Raw genomic sequence first — 20,429 nt, 5'->3', positions numbered from 1 at the left:
AGACAGACTGTCAGCAGCTCTACCTTCAGATGTTCACAGCTGTTGCTTTAGAAACAAGCAGATGGAACTATTTGTGCCTCAGTGAAAAAAGGGAAGGTTTTTTTTCTTTACAAAATAGAAGATTCATAAAGGGATATAAAGAGAATGAAAAATGCTTTTCACATTGCATTAATAAGATGCTAATAGCTCTCTTTAGAAACAGCAGCTAAATAGCATTAATTTACAGGTAATCTCAACTATTTTTGTAGTTCTCAAAAATACCTGCAAGTCTCCTCTTTCTTCCTGCCCTTTGGTACCCCTCCATAAACTGGAGCAATGCACTGACTTTGAAAAAGAAGTCCAGCAGGCTCCTCAAGTGTTTCTATTTGAATTTCATTTTCCCAGGCCACAGTGAATCACTTTTACATTTATCTTGTTGGCTGGTGCCTCATGGTGTGAAATACATTTGCACTGTACTTTTGAAAGTCACATTCTCTGTGGTTTGCTAGGAACTTTTGATCTATGACACCAACATAGAAGCTGAAGGACTTGATGAGCCTTACTGTCAGGTAGAATATATGGAATGTCAAATACTGATTTGTATGATTACTGCAAAGCTTTTCAAGTTACACACTGATGCATGAGCAGTATTCTATCCATTTATTCAGGCTGACGAAATTGCTGCAGGAGAGGAAGAAAGGATACAAGAACTCTGTGTGTCAGTCTAGACAGGGGGAAAATAAAACTGTAAACAGTAGATGTAAAATGGAAGACAAAAGGTATTTATTGGATACAAATGGCTTCTCAGCACTAGAAAGGTAATAATACTGAGCAACTGAAGACTAGAGAGAGGATGGTATGCACCTTTCTTTGTCTGGGCATCACACAGTCATCTTTAGCCCAGTTTGTTCTTCAGCAGGATTTGGCTGCAAGAATCCAAATGCAACTACAGAATGAGAGAAGAACATCAGTGAAATATGAGCACTCTGATAAAGGCCTTTTCAACATGCTCTTGGAGGGAATGGATATGTCTTTCCTTGCAGGCCATCGCACCACTCAGCTCATGGACATTCACTTGTTTTTTTTGGTAACATTTCATGGCTTACAGAAATTTATTTGACTTATAAAAATCATATAAACAAGGCTATCAGGTACAATGTTTCCTGCTGTTATGCAAGAATACAAATGAAAAGCAAAATGTGCAGGTTATACCTGGAAGCTGTACATAGATAGAGCAGCACAATATAATCGACTTGGCATAAAAGGTTTTCATCTGCTGTAAGGAATGATTGCTTTGACCTGTGGTAATAATAGAATGATTTTAAGGGCCCAGACTATATTCAAAGTCTAAGAACTTGGTAATTAAGAAAAAACAGTTTCTATGCCTAATTTATGGTAAGTGGAGAGAGGGCATTTAGGAGAAGACTTGAGCATAGGTAAGTGATAGCTTATTTAAGGCGATGACCAGGGCATCGTTTCTGCTTCTATGTGAGGTATTTGGAGTCTTTCATACCACTGGAAAATATTTATCTCAAATTATTAATTAAAATGAGGAAATCATAAAGACAACAAATCATTTTAAAGGAGATTTTTTTTTAGATTGGTCACCTATCTTGAGAATTACTGATCAAAACTCTCAGCTCTGGGCGAGACATCAAAGGAGTTATGTTGGACATAACTGAAATAACTTGCCTTGTGCATTTAGACTAACTAATGTTTAGTCTGTTTCACTGCAAAAGTAGGGATTGTGAAATCTGCCATTCCAACTTGCTGGCGGGCTGATGGCTACTGTGAGTAAACTCTGGCACACTCTGTGAGATGGTGGCCTGATCCCATTTATTTGTGACCCAAGACTTTAAGAATTCCTTCTGAAAGGACACCAGTGCAATAACATCTAAATATATCATAGTATCATAGTATCATTCAGGGTTGGAAGGGACCACAAGGATCATCTAGTTCCAACCCCCCTGCCATGGGCAGGGACACCCCACACTAGATCAGCCTGGCCAGAGCCTCAGCCAGCCTGGGCTTAAACACCTCCAGGGACAGGGCCTTGACCACCTCCCTGGACAACCCATTCCAGGGCTTCACCACTCTCATGGTGAAGAACCTCCTCCTCACCTCCAGCCTGAATCTCCCTACCTCCAGCTTCATTCCATATATGCTTCATGAATGAGAAATTGGAGTACTTTTTGCATTACCATGCCATGCCAAAGCTAATATTGCATAAGTTGACTTCAGTATTCATATGGTATCAGTCAGAAAAAAAATCTTGTAATTATATGCTTTTTTTTGCAATTAGGATGATTTTATTAATTTGGTCATGTTAGGATGTTAAGACTAAAATAATATGTCCATTTCAAGTACTGATTGTAGCAAAGCAAAAATTAATCTTTACCTTCTATGCTTCAAAGAAGCAAAGACAGTACAATTACCTGCATTCTCAATTTTTCACCTGGTGATTCATCTATGAACTCAACAAGTGCAATACTTCTTCATTCAAAGGGATTTAAATCAATCTTGAATGTCACAAAACAGCATTTTTTTAATCTTCTGGTCATACTCAAGTCTTGAGAAATTACATTATATCAAAATCCCAGGAAATCTGGCATTGTAAAGCTTAAAAGGAAAGGCATGCAAGGGCAAAAGAGGTTGTCAAAGTACAAAATAAACAACATTTTTCTTCTTTTGTACAGCTTCTCCCAATTATTGTTTGAAGCACTGCAGGCCAGTTGCAAAGTAGCAACACTGCTACAGTCTCCAGTACCCTCCACGTTGCTTGTGTTTATGGATTTGAGGTAAGTCATCTCTATCACCTAGGGAGTAAATGACTGTAAAGTGCCTAGGATGCCACCCAAAACTGAATACTATAGAGGTTATTCAATTTCTGAAAGGCAATGGGAGGTCTAGCAGATATTATTGACCAAAGTCATTGACATAGCTGGCCCTTAGCCTGCCTCAACATCCAACTGCTGAATAAAAGGCAGTGGTGGCAGCGGCAGAAGACGCACAGGTTTAGAGCAGCAGAAGCCATGGAAGGAAGCAAAACTAAGAGACAGCAACAGTAAGACAAAGTACATATAAACCTTTAATGAATTAACCTTACAAAAGACAATAGCTTCAAAACATTTGACACGTTTGTACAAAACTATTCCAGCATTGTTAGTCCTCTCTTCTGAAAGAATGCCAGCAAGCCACCCAACGTGTCCCTGGCTATGAGATGCAACTGGTAATCACATCCAAATCATATGTGGACAGAGTAAACTTATTTACAAATACTGTAGACTTTAATACCAGATTAGTGGATGCTGTTGGGGAGCAACTTTATTTTCCAGAAAATAACATGCATCAGAAAATAGTATGCACCCCTAGCTTTATTGCCTTTTCCCCCCGACACTTGCCACTCACTTCTCTTCTCATTCCTTCCAGGATGACTTATGTCCTTCTTTTTTTCCTTTGAATAACAGTGCAAGTAGCAGTACAATCTTCCAGTTCTATAGCGTACATCGCAGCTGCCCTTGAACACAGGGCTATCAAGGTGCAAAAGGATGGCTCATGAGACTATTCTGCAGCCATATTAAAGTAAGTGCCACATACCAGAAAATAGCACGCATGTTAAGGGCCAAAATGTAGTTAAAAAGTGCGTGATACTTTCCTGAAAATATGGTACTGATGACATATACAAGCATCTTCAAGATGCCACGTTCCCCTGTGAAAGGGATCTTGTCATTTCAGTATGTACGAAGTATGTCTTCAGTTCTCCTTTTCCTTTTACATTTATTATTCCTCTGCAAGTGCTCATGTACCCCAGTGTTTGCAGGACATTGTTTGTCTCCTCTGTAACCTGCAACAATACAGCAATACAACCAGTGCTGATCACAGAGCAAAGGAGAATTTTCTAAAACATGAAGAGAACATATGTTCAGAGGAATTAGGAGGGTTTTCTCTCATGACTATAAGGCCTTTCAGGGCTTCAAGTGAGATTTGAGAACGTGGGCTTCCAAATAGTCTGTTGTTGGACACCCATTCTAATCGCTTCCATCACAATCACATTCGGTATAACCATTTCTGTACCTAGGACTGCAAATAGCAGGCTTCTAGGTACGCAAATTGCATTAGGGATAACATTGTACTCATATAGTGTTTTTCTAAGTTCCAGGAGCTGTTTTTAATTTCAGTAAACCAAAGCTCCCCTGTGTTTTTGAAAAGGCTAAGGCCACGTGAATGAAGTAAGTCATTAGCATCATCTGTCAGAGCTGCTGTTGCCAATTTCTCACATAACTAGCAGTGAATCAGACCAGGCAGTTCTGCCATTTCAGGTGAAAGCCTGCTAGGACAGAGGTTGATCAATAGCATCAGTGGTCTAAAACTGGGTGTGTTTATTGGTGAAGCAAGCAACTGTTTGTAGATGTCATTGCTTTGACATCCCTTCTGTTTTCAGTTTTGATCAACAGTTGTTACCTTCCCCTTACCATTATTTAGTTCTGAATAGTCTCAGTCATAGAGTTGGAGTACTCTCAGTCACCTACTGTGATCCCAAAGTACTAGGCAGTATACTAGGCAGATAGTTAAAATGGGATCCCTGACTATGGGAAATCACTGTGAAGTTCTTAAGTTGAATGTCTTTTCTATACCAATGTTAAAGATTATTAATCATCACTGTTCACTAAAAGGGAAGTTTCTTGATTGCTTTATGGATTTAATGATGTACAGCAGTTGTCATTTCCTTTATGTACAAATAATTAACATCAGGAAGGGACTTCAGAGATGTTTTATCAGTTTAAAAAGTCACAGAATATGTGTGATTTCCTTCAAATCTCCCATAGCTACTTCTACTGTGTTCCTCTGTAAGGTTAAGATGAAGTTTTGATTTTCCTCCCATTATCCCTATAATTTTCTTTAAAGTCTTTACTTTTCTGACCAATGTCTAATTCTTCTAAAATGTCCAGATACAGCTGGTAGGTAATTTTTTACTGCAAGCATCCTTAGGTCCAAAACAAAGACCTTTTAAGCACCAAACTCAGAGGAGTAAGAGAAATACTAGCACCAACACAAGACTCACCTGTATTTTATCTAAGACACCAGTGCTGTCCATCCTGCTGGCCACATTTACTGTATTGCCCCAGATATCATATTGTGGTTTTTGAGCTCCAATTACTCCAGCTATTACAGGTCCATGGTTGATACCTGGAAAACATCAGAACTCGGTATTGAGAACAAAGATCCACTGAGCAAGGACACACAGTGCACCTGGTGATGTGCAAAGTCAATGAATATGGGAAAGCAGGCATACAAGAATTTATTTGCATTTCTATTTGCATTCTCCTCTCTCAATAGTTGATGGTCAAATCAAATTACTTTCACAGTATTATTTGCCTTTTAAATGTAGCATAAACTAATGCAAATGAGCTGGAAGGATTTGAAGCCTTGTTCGGATAGCTAGATAAACATATGTATTCAAATATAACTTGATGGGGTCCTGAGCAACCTGATCTAGTTGGGGACGGCCCTGCTTTCTGCAGGGAGGTTGGACTGAATGACCTTTAAAGGTCCCTTCTAATCCAATGCATCCTATGATTCTATGATTATTCAAGGAGTAAGAGTAATAAAGTGCTAGCTCTGAAATGCACACTCTAAGAGTGAAGAAAAACATTAGACCAACCAAACAACAACCTCCTTAGACTTGGTATTTTTTATCTTGCAGTCAGTTTATATCCTGTGTTGCATTTGTAAAAGGAGCTGGTAGGGGAAGAAATCAGGAGGCAAAAGCACTATTGTTAAGCAGCATTGAATGTACTATAATTGTAAATATATACACACACACACACTGATCCTCCCCCTCTACTCAGCCCTGGTGAGACCCCACCTGGAGTACTGTGTCCAGTTCTGGAGCCCCTATTACAAGAGGGATGTGGAGGTGCTGGAACGTGTCCAGAGAAGGGCCACAGGGATGATCAGAGGGCTGGAGCACCTCTCCTGTGAGGACAGACTGAAGGAGTTGGGGCTGTTCAGTCTGCAGAAGAGAAGGCTCCCAGGTGACCTCATTGTGGCCTTCCAGTATCCGAAGGGGGCCTACAGGAAGGCTGGGGAAGGACTTCTCAGGATCTCAGGTAGTGATAGGACTAGGGGGAATGGAATGAAGCTGGAGGTGGGGAGATTCAGGCTGGATGTGAGGAGGAGGTTCTTCACCATGAGAGTGGTGAGACCCTGGAATGGGTTGTCCAGGGAGGTGGTCGAGGCCCCGTCCCTGGGGTGTGGGGTGTCCCTGCCCATGGCAGGGGGATTGGAACTAGATGATCCTTGTGGTCCCTTCCAACCCTGAATGAAACTATGAAACTATGAAACTATGATGAGCATGGAAGCCAGGTTTGACCTAGTGAGAAAGAACTGGACAAGTGAGCAGCTCAGATTGCTAAAATTGTCTCCAAAGGATCATAACTAACTTCTATGAATTTCTTGACAGAAACTATCACTAGGGATATATCTATGCAGCAACACAAAAGTGTGATTGTAGCATGGAGAAGCATCACAGAGCTGGCTCATCTAGTATGGATCCTATGTAATACGGTCTAGCAAGCACTCTGTAAGACCACTTGGAAACAATGGAAAAAGTGACTGCAGCAAGTAAATTTAGGAAACACACAAATCCTGAAGGATACCAGATAAATGTTTTCTAAGCACTTGGGATTAAATGCACTAAAGGACTTAGGCCATGCGACATTAACAGCCAAGCAATGGATTTGTCTTTCTGCCTCTGCAGGCTCAACACAACCTTTTTCCCTACAACACAGAAGTGAGGGAAAATAACACACCAAAAAAAACCCCAACCCAAACAAACGAACCCAAAACCCCACCTCCATATTGAGATAAAGAGTTTAATATAAGTGAGATAATATGATGCACAATTACCTTAGCCTATTGCAGAAAAAGCATAGCAAAATGCAGAAACCGGTAGTAGAAGCCAGCAAACTAAATCCCAAGAGAGCAAGCTACTCCCCCCATCCCTCCCCATCCCACTGCCATTCCAGCAGAAGAGACCCACACCACTAAAACTGGAAATGGAAAGCAGCAACTAGAACAGGAAACCTCTCATGTTAGGATCTGATCTTCGAGCCCCATAATACTTGGCTTCAGCCAGCACTTTCACTTTGAAGCTGGCATGATGGCAGAATGGTTTTGCTTAACAGTAGCAGATTCAGCTCAACTCATGACATTCTCCACCCCATGTTCTTTACTATCTGCATTACACCCAGCAGCAATTATCATTACACAGCATACGTCATACATCAATCACTGTCCATTCTCACTCAAAATGAGCTCGCTTTGCAGTATACAGAAGACTTCTCACTGCAGATGCTCTGGAGCTCCACTCTGTTCCAGCAGAGTCTGGAGCAGTCCACAAATAGTCCAAATGGTGGGGCTGTGCTTCCACCCCTGGGACAGTTCACTCTAGTGACTCCTTCCACCTTTCCAAGTAAAAGCAAATTGTGGCTTGCATTCTGGTGCTCTGCTTCCAATGGGGATACCCCTGTCACACCAGAAGCCATTGGTTCCATATAGTCCAATAAACCCAGCTGCCCCTCTCCTTCATCTGGTTGGAGGCAGAGCCTCTCTAATTGTGACTGTAATCACTCCCATCAGTATCAGTTTGCTCTTTTTGGGTGGCTTTCCACTGGAAACTGAAGCAGCATTCTTAAGGGGAGAATGTCTTTGTAATTCACGTACTTGTGCAGCTAGAATTGAAGTGGGTTTTTCATCCCACTACTTCATGTCCTCCCCATGGTCACACAAATAAAACCACAGGGCACCTCCAAGATTCTCTCCCTCAGACAGGGGAGTACCTGCTCCTCATGCTGAAACATGGGACCATACATGGGACCATACAGGTGGGGAACAGAAATGTTTTTCTTGAGTTGATGAGCCTCCCAGGACACTTCCTTCATAGCTGAAACACAGGCCTGGACAGAGTAGGAAAGGCTTCCCTCACCTTGCTGAGGCCTGATGCTCATTTCACCCACCATTTGTCCTTGGCCATCTTCCAAAGCCAGAGATAAAGACCAAACGAGCAGTTCTGGCTCTTTCTCTTGTTCCTGTGATGGCACTGGTTCATCCCTATCTTTTGCAGGGTGAGTTACTTTCCTTGTATGCTTCTTTTTCTGTACAGGCTCAGCTGGTACTGGCACAGGCTGGTTCTCTTGTGCAGCTGCCATACCCATTGCTCTGTCTGTAAGCCCAGAGACCTTCTCTTGCCCCTGAGCACTCTCGACAGTGGAGGTCAATAGGCATGGGCCAGGCCCCAGGACAACGCAGTGACTTCTGTCTCTTGGAGACTTACAGGCCAACAGACTTTTTCCAAATATTTCACCACCTTGCACTTGCTCAGGGCTGAGATTCCAAAACACCGGAGGGGACCACTGCCCTAAGAATTTACTCATACATTCCCATGCATTCTGACACTCATAATTAACCAGCGTCAGGACAGATCTCTCAGTGATATTCTTGAGACAAGTCCTGTGTTGCTCTGAGCAAAGCCTGGCATGCCAGTAACAAGGACAGCAATGGCACAGCTCTAAGCTGTTCCCCTGAGACAAGAGACGTCACCAGAAGGAACATATACAAAATGTCAGCACACTGGCTGTAGCTGCCCCTGGAAAGCAAATGCATCAGCACAGCGAACAATGACAGAAAACCAAAACAACTTACATAAAGCTCTCTTAACAAGCCTCAAGCCTTAATTGAATTCTCTTGTTATCTCACTTCTTGTTATCTCAAACCTTTTGTCTCCTGCCCAAATCAACTGTCTTAGTTAAGACAGCTGCTTTTGAGCCTCATACTGGGTGCCAAACTTGTAGACTGTGGTGGTTTAAGACAACCTTTTCCCTACAACACAGATGTGAGGGAAAGTAACACACAAAAGAAGCAAAAAATACTATTCTCCAACTATCCGTTATCATTCCTATTGTGAAGATATTCTCAACTGAGTACTGAACCTTTTATAACCTTTGTAAGCTCAGTATTGAGTTATGTGGGAGATGAAGTCAAATTAATAAACAATTAATACACTGTTATTAATTTCTTGCCTTTTTACCCCTTTTTCGTAGCACATACCATTCTCCATTGAACACAGATCTCCATGCTTGAGCAGCCTCAGACAAAAGCAGGGACCAAATTAAGTTCACCAAAGGAGATAAATGTTCTAACCATGAGGCTATGTGGAAAATGTCAGCCTCTATTCTGTTCTGAAAATACAGCAGTAACTGCGCAAAACTTGCTGCAGAAGCATATCTGGGTTTGTCTGATAAATCAAGCACCTTAGGTAACAGAAGGAAGTAATGCCCGAGAGAGAATATATATGCTCCCCTCCCTTACTTGACAGCATCAGAGTAGACTGTGTACCTCCTAAGGCACAGCTAGCATTTCAGGCACTGACAGAAAATTAAAGTTGGTAAGTGAGACCTCCAGTAAGTTGCAACTATGCTAAGGTTAGATGCTGGCCAAGGGCAGCAAAATGGCATTTTGGGTTTAAATCCTTACAGCGGGGATCAGGTTGGAGGTAAATATTCAAGGATTTCTTTGGTTCTAGTTGCTATAGATATCAGATGCTTTCATGGTCATGTGGTGGTGAATAGTGGAGAGGAAGTGAAGGTGGGAAGTGAAAACTTCAGTGGTGCCTGTGTTGAATTAAGATGGCAAAAATGGCACCTTGTCCGTTTGTAAATTTAATCTTTCCTCATCTCATGAAGCAAAGGAGTCTGACTTCTCTGGAATCTATAGCAAACACATAAAAAATCACAAGTAGGTATTCTCCTTTTTCACCCAGAAAGTTTACTTCATGATCCCCACTTTAAAGGAGTCAGTATTGCTTTAATCAGTTTGTAGATTTAGCCTTGGCACTCAGCAGCTCTTTGTCTGACTGACATTACTGATATGTGTGTTTGTGTGTGGCGTGTCATCTATGGCAAGAGCTGAAAGGTTTTTTGTACAGAAATATCTCTCTACATGTTTCCTTTAAACCCATCAAATTCTGTAACACTTTGAGAAGGAACTGTACTTCAGATTTGCTTCTGTCATTTTTAAACAAGGAATGCAAAACACCCTGGCACAGGAGTGCTCCCAGGAACATGGATTTCAAGTCAGAAGCTAGCAGGTTTTGCCAGTGGGTGGCACTGTGAAATAAACATGAGAGCAGTGGAAAGGGAAAAGCAAGTGGCACAGCAAGAAAAAGAAGACAGGAGAATAACTGTTGAAAATCAAATACTTCTGACATGTTTACAAGATTTGTGTGTTTCCAATATTTATTTACTGCTTTCATTTCACACTTTCCAAGTTACATATTGCACTGTAAAACTGCTGTGTACTACTCTCAGGAAATAAATGTTTTGGAACATATGGTTCTTGACCAGCTCTGAATTTATTTATGTAATCATCCTTTCCTTGGCTTAACTGTAGCTGCCTATTCCTTAGAAGCTGAATTATAAGGGACACCTCTTTCAAATATAAACAACTATTCATCTTTGCTTTTATTTGCCAGTGACCACAGAATAACAAAGAAGTGATACAACACTGGGGAAAAAAGAGTGCATTTTTATGTACTTGTTTTAGTTTAGCACATCTGAAATATTTCAAACTTCAGATCTTAGGCTCCAAAACCATTTACAGGATTTTGTAAAGCCCTGTCCAGACCCTTCTCGTGACCTTGAGCATTAATGAGCGTAACTAATTACCCTGTGCTTGTGGCCAGCAGGAGCAGGGAAGTCATTCTGGCCCTGTACTCAGCACTGGTTAGGCCACACCTCGAGTACTGTGTCCAGTTCTGGGCCCCTCAATTTAAGAAGGACACTGAGACTCTTGAATGTGTCCAGAGAAGGGCAAAGAGGCTGGTGAGAGGCCTTGAGCAAAAGTCCTATAAGGAGAGGCTGAGGGAGCTGAGATTGTTTAGCCTGGACAAGAGGAGGCTCAGGGGAGACCTTACTGCTGTCTACAACTACCTAAAGGGAGGTTGTAGACAGGTGGGGGTTGATCTCTTCTCTGAAGCAACTAGCACCAGAACAAGAGGACACAGTCTTAAACTGTGCCAGGGAAAGTTTAGGCTTGAGGTGAGGAGAAAGTTCTTCACAGAAAGAGTGAGAAAGTTCACAGAAAGTTCTTTCACAGAAAGGGATTGGACATGGCACTTGAAGCCATGGTTTAGTAGTCAAGAGGTGTTGGGTGACAGGTTGGGCTTGATGATCTTTGAGGTCTTTTCCAACCTATTGATTCTATGATTCTAACTTATGTGGTTTACAACCTCTGGAATAATCATTACAGAGTTACCACACAACAATTCAAAGCCATGGGAACACATTTTTTTCAACCATTCTTAGAAATACTGCTCTTTTCTGAGTCCTGCCTTGAAACGCTCCTTGGGACGACAGCAGCTCTGTTTAACAGGCAATATCATGAAGGCTGCCTTGAAACACAGTGAAAAAGGAGCTATTTTCATTGCCCTTTCGGTCAGTAACATTAATACTTTAATTAGCTGATACTGCATTCTTCCCCTCCTCCATGATAGTCTCCCAAAAATCCTCTGATACATACCTACTCGTAACTTGAAGTCATTGAATGAATGCTTGTTTATGACATCCAGTTTTGCCACCAAGGCAAATGCGAACTCCACCATGGTTCCTATGTGCATATATTGTCGTTCAGGTTCCTGAATTTAAACAGCAAAAAAACCCAGAGTGAAATATTTTTCCTTAGCCTTACTTGCAGTGAGACTACAACCAAAATATGCAGAACACCTGAAAGCACTTAAGCCCTTAAGGATATCGTAATGCCAGCACACAGCACCAGTGATAAACAATGGCAAGCAGACAAGGATGCATTGTACCTACACAATCAAGGCAGTTTAAAGATGATAGATCCAAAACATGACTAATCTAATGTCTATTCTAATCTATTGTCACATTATTGATTAGCCTCTATTGCACAGGCACTCAATATCTATGTGTGCCTAGGATTTGCTCAATAATCTTCTCCAAGTGTTTCTAGTTTATGCCCTTTAATAAGAAATAATGCTTGTGGGCAGCTCCACAGAGACTCCTTCCTCTCACTATTGCACAGCTCAGCATCCTAGGTAATTTTTAAAATCCAGTGAAATTCACAACCTTAAAGATTTCCTCCACTGATCTTACCTGGTAGGTATGAAGCACATCTGAGAACATCTAACAGACATGAACATTAATAAAATACAAGAAGAAGAGAGGAAGAAGGCAATCCATCCTCTGCCCCCCAATTTACAAGCTCAGAGCTTATACCATTGTCAAAGTCTATAGACTTAATACCTCCTCATACATCAACAGTGTAGTCTGATTTTCAGGCTCCCACAGCCCAGGGTAGGACCCTGACAAGAGAATGATTTTGTAAGAGATGGACACACTGAGCTCTATCAGAAATGACTGAATCTTCCTCATTCTCTCAGAGTGAGGACAGATCACAACTTCAGGAGATGATTCATAGAACAGATGCATCAGCCTTGGTGGGACACTAGTTGTGCTTACCAGAGCAGCTGTTTAGATGAATGAAACTTACTTCCTTTGCACTTCACTCCTAGACAGACAGTTGCCTGTTGAGTTGATGTATTCCAACCCCTTCCTGAGGCACCTAGTTTTCCTTGGATGCTTGGTTTAAGCTGGAGGAAGTCCCCAGCAGTATGCCTAGCAGTCAATGACTGATGCAAAAGGTACTGTGCATATGGATTGAAGGCTGCTGAGTTCTGGTGGATTTCTTTTGAAAGTATGTACTAAATCACCAAAGGAACACTAACACTTGGTTCTCTTTATTCATGGTTTGTGAAAACAGCTCAAATAATCAATTTCTTCCTGGGCATACACTTGTTTTAATTGTGATTGAGAGCTCCTCTATGTCTTCTTACATGTCTATGGCTCTGCATTTCCTTCAGCCCTTTCACCTTCCTGTGTTAAATTAAATTTTAAATCATTCTTTCTTTTGTCCTCAGGATCCTCAAGGCCTATAGTTCAGGTGTCCATAGCTTCCTTCTAGAGGGATGGATGTTTGGCAAAAGTATATGAATTTTGAGCAGAGAACGTGTTGATTCATAATTTCTGTGTCTCTGTCACTAACCTGTAGTACTCTAAAGATCATGGCAAAACCCATGTCTTTGCTTAAAAGTTACGAACTGCTTCTCTGAACTTCATTTCTAGTGACTGCAGTTCCCCATCCTACCCTGCTAAGTACACCAGCCACAAAGGAACCTGCTCTCAATGTCGATCTTGAGGGTTCTGTAAGTGTTAGTTCTGCCTCATGCTGCAATAAAAGGCTGCATTGTATTCAGAATAGAAGACCTGTTTTACATTTAGCAAATACAGAGGTGGCATTTTCAAACTACAGTGTGAGGAACAATATTCATGGAGTCTGCTAAACAAAAGTCCAGTACAATACAATTTACATTAATACAAATAATAAACAAAAAAGGCCAGAAGATTATACATAGTTTAATGATCAGAATTTCAGCTTTCATTTGAACCTGTATCTTATTAAGCTGGAACATATTCCTGTACCTGACACTGTTCTTGGTTTGGTGTAGCACTCAGTCCTGTTGCTGCCATGTAAGTGCTTCCAATGGTCTTTATCTTTTCAACTCCACTGAACTTTGGCTTTGACAATAACTGCAAAACAAGGATTCAGATCAGCAGCGTTGTTACTCTAACAGCATTCAGAGCATCAGTTGTTGGAACAGTGTCTTAATAGACCCAAATGACTTCACAAATATATACAGGGCAAAGGATTTAAGGGTAGAGGAAACAATGGCTACAGACTCCAAGGAAAGTGAATTTTTGTCTGCTAAAATAGTTTTATTATAAAGGACTAAATCCATAGCATTGAGAATAAGTTCCACCTTATTGTACATACAGCTCTTACAAGTCAGTAGATTTTGTACTCATTTAATTTTGAAACTGAGTCATCATGTGAGCCAATAGTCAAGCTTGAAGCAGCTTAGTAAGTAAGGATCTCTTCCATGCCAATGGGACTCAAATATAAGGATTTTAGTTCATATCCCAGATTGGTTTTGATGTTCCAATATTCATCAAATGGGTTTGCTGCTAAAATATCCTCTATAGCTGCAGATCTGCAAATCCAGATTGTGTTCTTTGAGCCCTGACACAATCTTAATGCCCTTTTTTGGTGTCTTCATCGCTATTAACTTTCTTTAGGACAAATACTGCTCTCTGCAACTGCCTTTTCACAATCCATCTGTAGTCATACTGTGTAACTTTAGAGAATGGAATATTAAAACTTAATGAACAATTTGAGTTGCTCATGTGTCAGTGGATCAGTGCTCTGTATAATGAGACCAGCATAGATCAGGTACAACACAGAGCTGTATCACTTTAGGGGACATAGATTTTTGTACCTCACTTCAGGCTCTAGTATTTAGAAACTGTAATTGCTATATGGCACGTAATATAACTGCCTTATGAACTAACTGCAGCTGAAGGGCAAAAATTTCTCTGTCAGACATACTCATAGAATCCCCATTATAGTGAATCAAAAGCAATTGAGTATGATGTCAGATCAGTATCTGATTTATCTCAAAGAAATCTTTTTCCTTTAATACTCCCTGTAAATGGTTTCTATGTGACTAGGCATAAAAAATTTCTCTCCTGACAGATGTTCCACTCTCCCTTTCCAGTATGTTTTATTACTGTGGCATACCCTGAGTTATTAAGAATGAAATCATTGATTGTTGTTAGAAGTACATACATCATCGAAGTCAGCAATGATCTCATTTAGCAGCCTGAGACATTCCAAGCCTTCCTTATTTACATCAGATTCTGTGTAAAATTCCTTGAAGTCCGGAACAGAGGCAAACATGACACAGACGCAGTCATAAGACTGATGATACAGATCCTGTCAAAAGAAAAAACCCCACCTGTCATTCCCAGCTCTCAATAACAATTTCCTTATTGATATGAATGTCCTGGTTCTGAAAAGGGAGACCCTGCAGTGGCTGGAATGCTTTCAGACAGTGGTTTGGTATAATATCCAAGCCAAGGAGTTCACTGCCAGATTGTTACTACACTTCAGAGGAGTTGTGGATTTCATGTGTCCTCTTCCCAAAAGATGTTTTCATGAAGAACCAATATTGTGATAACATTTTTCTCTCATCTATTTTATCCATCTCCATAAACACCTGTTCACCAAATTTAGTCCATATAATAATTACATGGTGGGGAGAGGGAACCCTTCTGGCTGGGAGTGCTGGTGGATGAGAAGCTCAGCATGAGCCACCAGTGTGCACTTGCAGCCCAGAAAGCCAATCACATCCTTGGCTGCATCAAGAGAAGCATAGCCAGCAGGTCAAAGGAGGTGATTCTCCCCTTCTACTCTGCTCTGGGGAGACCCCACCTGGAGTACTGTGTCCAGTTCTGGAGCCCCTATTACAGGAAGGATCTGGAGGTGCTGGAATGTGTCCAGGGAAGGGCCACGAGGATGATCAGAAGGCTGGAGCACCTCGCCTATGAGGATAGACTGAGAGAGTTGGGACTACTCAGTCTGGAGAAGAGAAGGCTCCAAGGAGACTTTATTGTGACCTTCCAGTATCTTAAGGGGGCCTACAGGAAAGCTGGTGAGGGGCTTTTTAGGGTATCAGGTAATGACAGGACTAGGGGGAATGGAACAAAAATAGAAATGGGTAAATTCAGATTAGATGTTAGGAAGCAGCTCTTCCCTGTGAGGGTGGTGAGACATTGGCACAGGTTGCCCAGGGAGGTGGTGGAAGCCTTATCCTTGGAGGTTTTTAAAGGCCAGGCTGGATGTACATCTGAGTAACCTACTCTAGTGTGATGTGTCTCTGTGCATGGCAGGGGGGTTGGAACTGGATGATTCTTGAGGTCCCTTCCAACCCTAACAATTCTATGATTCTATGACATCAACTGAATTTAGTCAATTTAAGCACCTGGCTGAAGTATTTAGACAGCAGTCATCCTGTGTGTCCTATATTGTCAGTACAGATGTGCCTATCTGAGAGGTCATTGTAATGCCAGGTGGATAGAATCACCACAGACAGTGTTTCTGTCTCAGTCAATTATGGAAAAAAGACTAAAGAGGTACTTTTTCCTAACATAGGCACACAAGGGGAGTGCCTGAAATTATACAGGATGACTCTGACCGTAAGAAATTCAGCAGCTCAAGCCCAGAATGACCTCTATTTGCTCCAGTGTCCCATACTTAAAACCAGGCCCACTCTGTAATACTGCAGTAACATACACTGGCAGCTGTCTTGAGTATGTGTTCACCTAGACTCAGTGCAGGTATATTCATATTAGCTTGAAATCAGTTATGTAGAGCAGTAGAAAAAGATTAACAGGCTTACTCCTCAAATACTTAGCTTTTGTAGTCTGCATTTTGCTCCTTCAAATTTACCTCAGGCATATATATATCTAAACTGAAGCTACAGTAACATTTATACATAAATTTAATCAAAAGCTGAGATCTGATGTGCTGAGCACTGTTCATAGGCAAGTTAGCAGGACAGGGACAGAGATTACATTCTGTGCATAATAAAGGTTTCTTTCTTTTTCCCCAAGTTGCTTTCCACATAATTTGATTTCAGCTTTGGGTGAAGGAATTCAGGTCATACACAGGGTGCTGGTTATCAAAAGAGGACTGCATCACAAACACAGGGCCTCAGTAATACTGGAGAGGAAATTCACAGTGTTATATAAAGGCCTGAAGGGTGCTACGTGAGTATTTATGGCAGAATGTCATCAATGATGTTCAACACATGGATAATTACTTATACTTTGGAAATTTGACCTGAAGAAACAAACAAGTTGTCTACATGTGTGACAAACTGTGTATCACCCCCAATTGTTCACATTCCTACCAGCTTGAAAAATCCATTAAGTGAAAGCCAGCCAAATGGTAATATTGATACACAATTGCATTGTCCTAAGGATTCTGTTTATTAGTTAAAAATAAGTTGGTTTAATTTACCAGAGGAGCATTAGATAGAAGCTGTTTTATTTGCTTTATTGAATCCTGCTGATTTTGCATCCTCAGAATGTAAAATGTGCCAGAGTTTACACTACTGATGAGATACTGCTTTTGTGAAACAGTCAAAATCTAGGCACAGAGGTGATACTGGGACAATGCCATATCTGAAATAGTAAATGGAAACTAATGCCATTTAAAGGATTATGTAAGAATATAATGTAAGAACATAATTAAGAAAGTAAGAATATAATTAAGAATATATCTATATATATATACATATTTTGCAGAGAGACCTCGACAGGCTGGACAGATGGGCAGAGTCCAACGACATGAGATTTAACACATCCAAGTGCCGGGTTCTGCACATTGGCCACAACAACCCCATGCAGTGCTACAGGCTGGGTTCAGAGTGGCTGGAGAGCAGCCAGGCAGAGAGGGACCTGGGGGTGCTGGTTGATGGCAGGCTGAACATGAGCCTGCAGTGTGCCCAGGCAGCCAAGAGGGCCAATGGCATCCTGGCCTGCATTAAGAACAGTGTGGCCAGCAGGAGCAGGGAGGTCATTCTGCCCCTGTACACTGCACTGGTTAGGCCACACCTCGAGTACTGTGTCCAGTTCTGGGCCCCTCAGTTTAGGAAGGAGGTTGACTTGCTGGAACGAGTCCAGAGAAGGGCAACGAAGTTAGTGAGGGGCTTGGAATACAAGCCCTATGAGGAGAGGCTGAGGGAGCTGGGGCTGCTTAGCCTGGAGAGGAGGAGACTCAGGGGTGACCTCATTACTCTCTACAACTGCCTGAAGGGGGGTTGTAAACAGGCAGAGGTTGGTCTCTTCTCCCAGGCAGCCAGCACCAGAACAAGAGGACAGAGTCTCAGGCTGCGCCAGGGGAAGTTCAGGCTGGAGGTCAGGAGGAAGTTTTACACAGAGAGAGTGATTGCCCATTGGAATGGGCTGCCTGGGGAGGTGGTGGAGTCGCCGTCACTGGAGGTGTTCAGGAGGAGACTTGACAGGGTGCTTGGTGCCATGGGTTAGTTAATTAGGTGGTGTTGGATGATAGGTTGGACGCGATGATCTTGAAGGTCTCTTCCAACCTGGTCTATTCTATTCTATCTATATCTATATCTATATCTATATCTATATCTATATCTATATCTATATCTATATCTATATCTATATCTATATCTATATCTATATCTATATCTATATCTATATCTATATCATCTATCTATATATATATATATAATTAAGAATATAATTAAGAAAGAATACCGGTCTGTTAGGAGCTACAATTGAACCCTTATGGGAAAAGGAGATGGTAGAAGAGTTAATTCTACTAACTCCTAATACAGAAATCAGAAGCTAAATAGCATGTTTTTAAAAGTAGAATAAAAGCAAAATATTTTCCACAAGAGATATATAAATTGTTATTTCATTGTTATTCAACCACATGAAAGGTAAGAGCTGAGAAGGTTAAAAGGCAGAATGCTTACGTGAGTACTGCAAAAATGTGTAATTGGCAAGTGTATAAAAAGCGTGTGCAGAAGCAAAGTGTGCCCTTATATTTACAGGTAAAAGCAAAAGGTTTAATAGCACATCAATCTTCTTTTGCTGAAATACCTAATAGAGGATACTTTGAGGGCCCTACAGCTGACTGGACTGCTGATACAATTGCCACTATAAAAACTATCTGTCTTACAGACGTTAAATGTGGAGCCCTAATTAGCTATTAGGAAGTGCCTTTACTGTCCTCTCTGAAAGCAGAAGTGTTGCTCAGAATAAATAATGGGAACTAGCACAATGCACAGTCATCAGGAGGAGAAATACGACTGAGCAAAAGACAGGAGCAGAGATTCAGAGAAAAGTGCTGCTGTAACACAGGAAGATCATGGTGCTTTGTGATGTTGGCTGTCTACCCAGCACAGGGACAGCCAATCTGAAAGGGTTGCATGCCTGATTGTTACAATGACAGACATAAATCTTTTCCTGCAACCAGAGTGGCAGTTCCTCTGCTTCACCTCAAAAATAAATGAACATATTGTATGTAAACACTTGTCATATGTTGAAGCTCAGCAACAATCACAGCATCACAGAATGCTTCAGGTTAGAAGGGACCCTCAAAGGTCATCTTGTCCAACTCCCCTGCAGTAAGCAGAGACGTCACCAACTGGATCAGATTGCTCAGGGCCCCATCAAGTTTCATCTTGAATGTCTGCAGGGATGGGGCCAACACATCTCTGGGCAACCTGTTCCAGTATTTCACTACCCTCATTGTGCAGAAAATCTTCCTTATGTCTGACCTAACTCCACCCTGCTCTGGTTTAAAATCATCGCCTCTTATCCTATTGCTACAAGCCTTTCTAAACAGTCTCTCCCCAGCCTTCCTGTAAGTCTTCTTCAGATATTGACATGCTGTAATAAGGTCTCTCCAGGACCTTCTCTTCTCCAGGACCTTCTCTTCTCCAGGCTGAACAGCCCCAGCTGTCAGCCTGTCTTCAAAGGAGAGGTGTTCCAGCCTTCTTATTGTTTTTATGGCTCCCTTCTGCACTCGCTCCGTCAAGTCCGTGTCCTTCTTTTGTTGAGGGTCTTAGAGGGAGACATAGTTCTCCAGGTGAGGTCTTACCAGAGCAGAGCAGCAGAATCACCTCTCTTGATCTGCTGGCCACACAAAGAAATATCCCATTTCTCTCTATTCCTTTCTAATACTGGAGCAATATTCATCCCCAGTGATGTTCCATAGCATAGTACCAGCATAGAAGCAACAACAAACGTCACTGTTTATAACCAGATGAGTAGCAATTGTGGCTGTCACAATAAATGTCAGTGAATCTTAAGGGGGCATTCCCAGCTAGTTTGTTTCGCTCATTCGTAATAATAAAGGCTGTGTCAATTTGGTGTCTTAATTTCCATATGAATACTTATCTTGAGACATTACTATCCAAAATGTTTAATCAGAAAATGAAATGCAACACCATTTCAAGAAGGAACAATTTTGCTTCTTCCAACAGAAATACAATTATCCTGTCTTTTGCAATCAGTCCTGTGGTGTTTTTTTCTCTCTCTTTTTTGCCCCTTTGAAAACATCTTAATTTGTGCTGGTTAGCTTTCCTTACTGTCCCCTCTTATTCTCCAGTGCCTGAATATCTCAGGATGGAGGAGGCAAACCAGTCCCATTCTACCTCTTGTAAAGGGCATGGCAGTCAGCTTCTTTAGGGCATGTGGCACAATTTCTTCTCTGAGTAGGATGCTGGCTCCATCCTGTAGCTAATGAAACAAGATTCCTCTTGCTCACTAATGTACTAGCCAATTAGTTTGCAGCACAAAAGCTCCTAAACACTTTTTACTAATAGGAGATCTCCATGCTAACAGCATAAAGGAGAAGGCTGCAAAAGCCAGGTGCAGATTTATTTCTCATTGCTTTTCATTTTATATTTGCTCCTGCCTTACTCAGACTCAACT

At 41.5% G+C, this 20,429-nt stretch overlaps 1 protein-coding gene across 1 annotated transcript in view; it reads right to left on the bottom strand.

The window, feature by feature from the left end:
* Positions 1 to 2,071: 2,071 nt before the first annotated feature.
* Positions 2,072 to 20,429, bottom strand: part of ADCY2 (adenylate cyclase 2) — a 230,477-nt gene continuing 212,119 nt past the window's right edge. Inside the window, exons 21-25 of the mRNA XM_068147738.1 lie at positions 14,743 to 14,889; positions 13,539 to 13,646; positions 11,557 to 11,671; positions 5,042 to 5,166; positions 2,072 to 3,823 (exon numbers count right to left, since the gene is read on the bottom strand). Of these exons, the coding sequence (XP_068003839.1) occupies positions 3,671 to 3,823; positions 5,042 to 5,166; positions 11,557 to 11,671; positions 13,539 to 13,646; positions 14,743 to 14,889 (648 nt within the window). The 3' untranslated portion in view covers positions 2,072 to 3,670. The remainder of the gene's footprint in view (positions 3,824 to 5,041; positions 5,167 to 11,556; positions 11,672 to 13,538; positions 13,647 to 14,742; positions 14,890 to 20,429) is intronic.

The sequence above is a fragment of the Melanerpes formicivorus genome, unplaced genomic scaffold, assembly GCF_026170545.1.
Source record: "Melanerpes formicivorus ecotype bairdi unplaced genomic scaffold, bMelFor1.0.p_v2 SCAF_15, whole genome shotgun sequence".
Classification (NCBI taxonomy): domain Eukaryota; kingdom Metazoa; phylum Chordata; class Aves; order Piciformes; family Picidae; genus Melanerpes; species Melanerpes formicivorus.
This window is presented reverse-complemented; position numbering and strand designations above follow the sequence as displayed.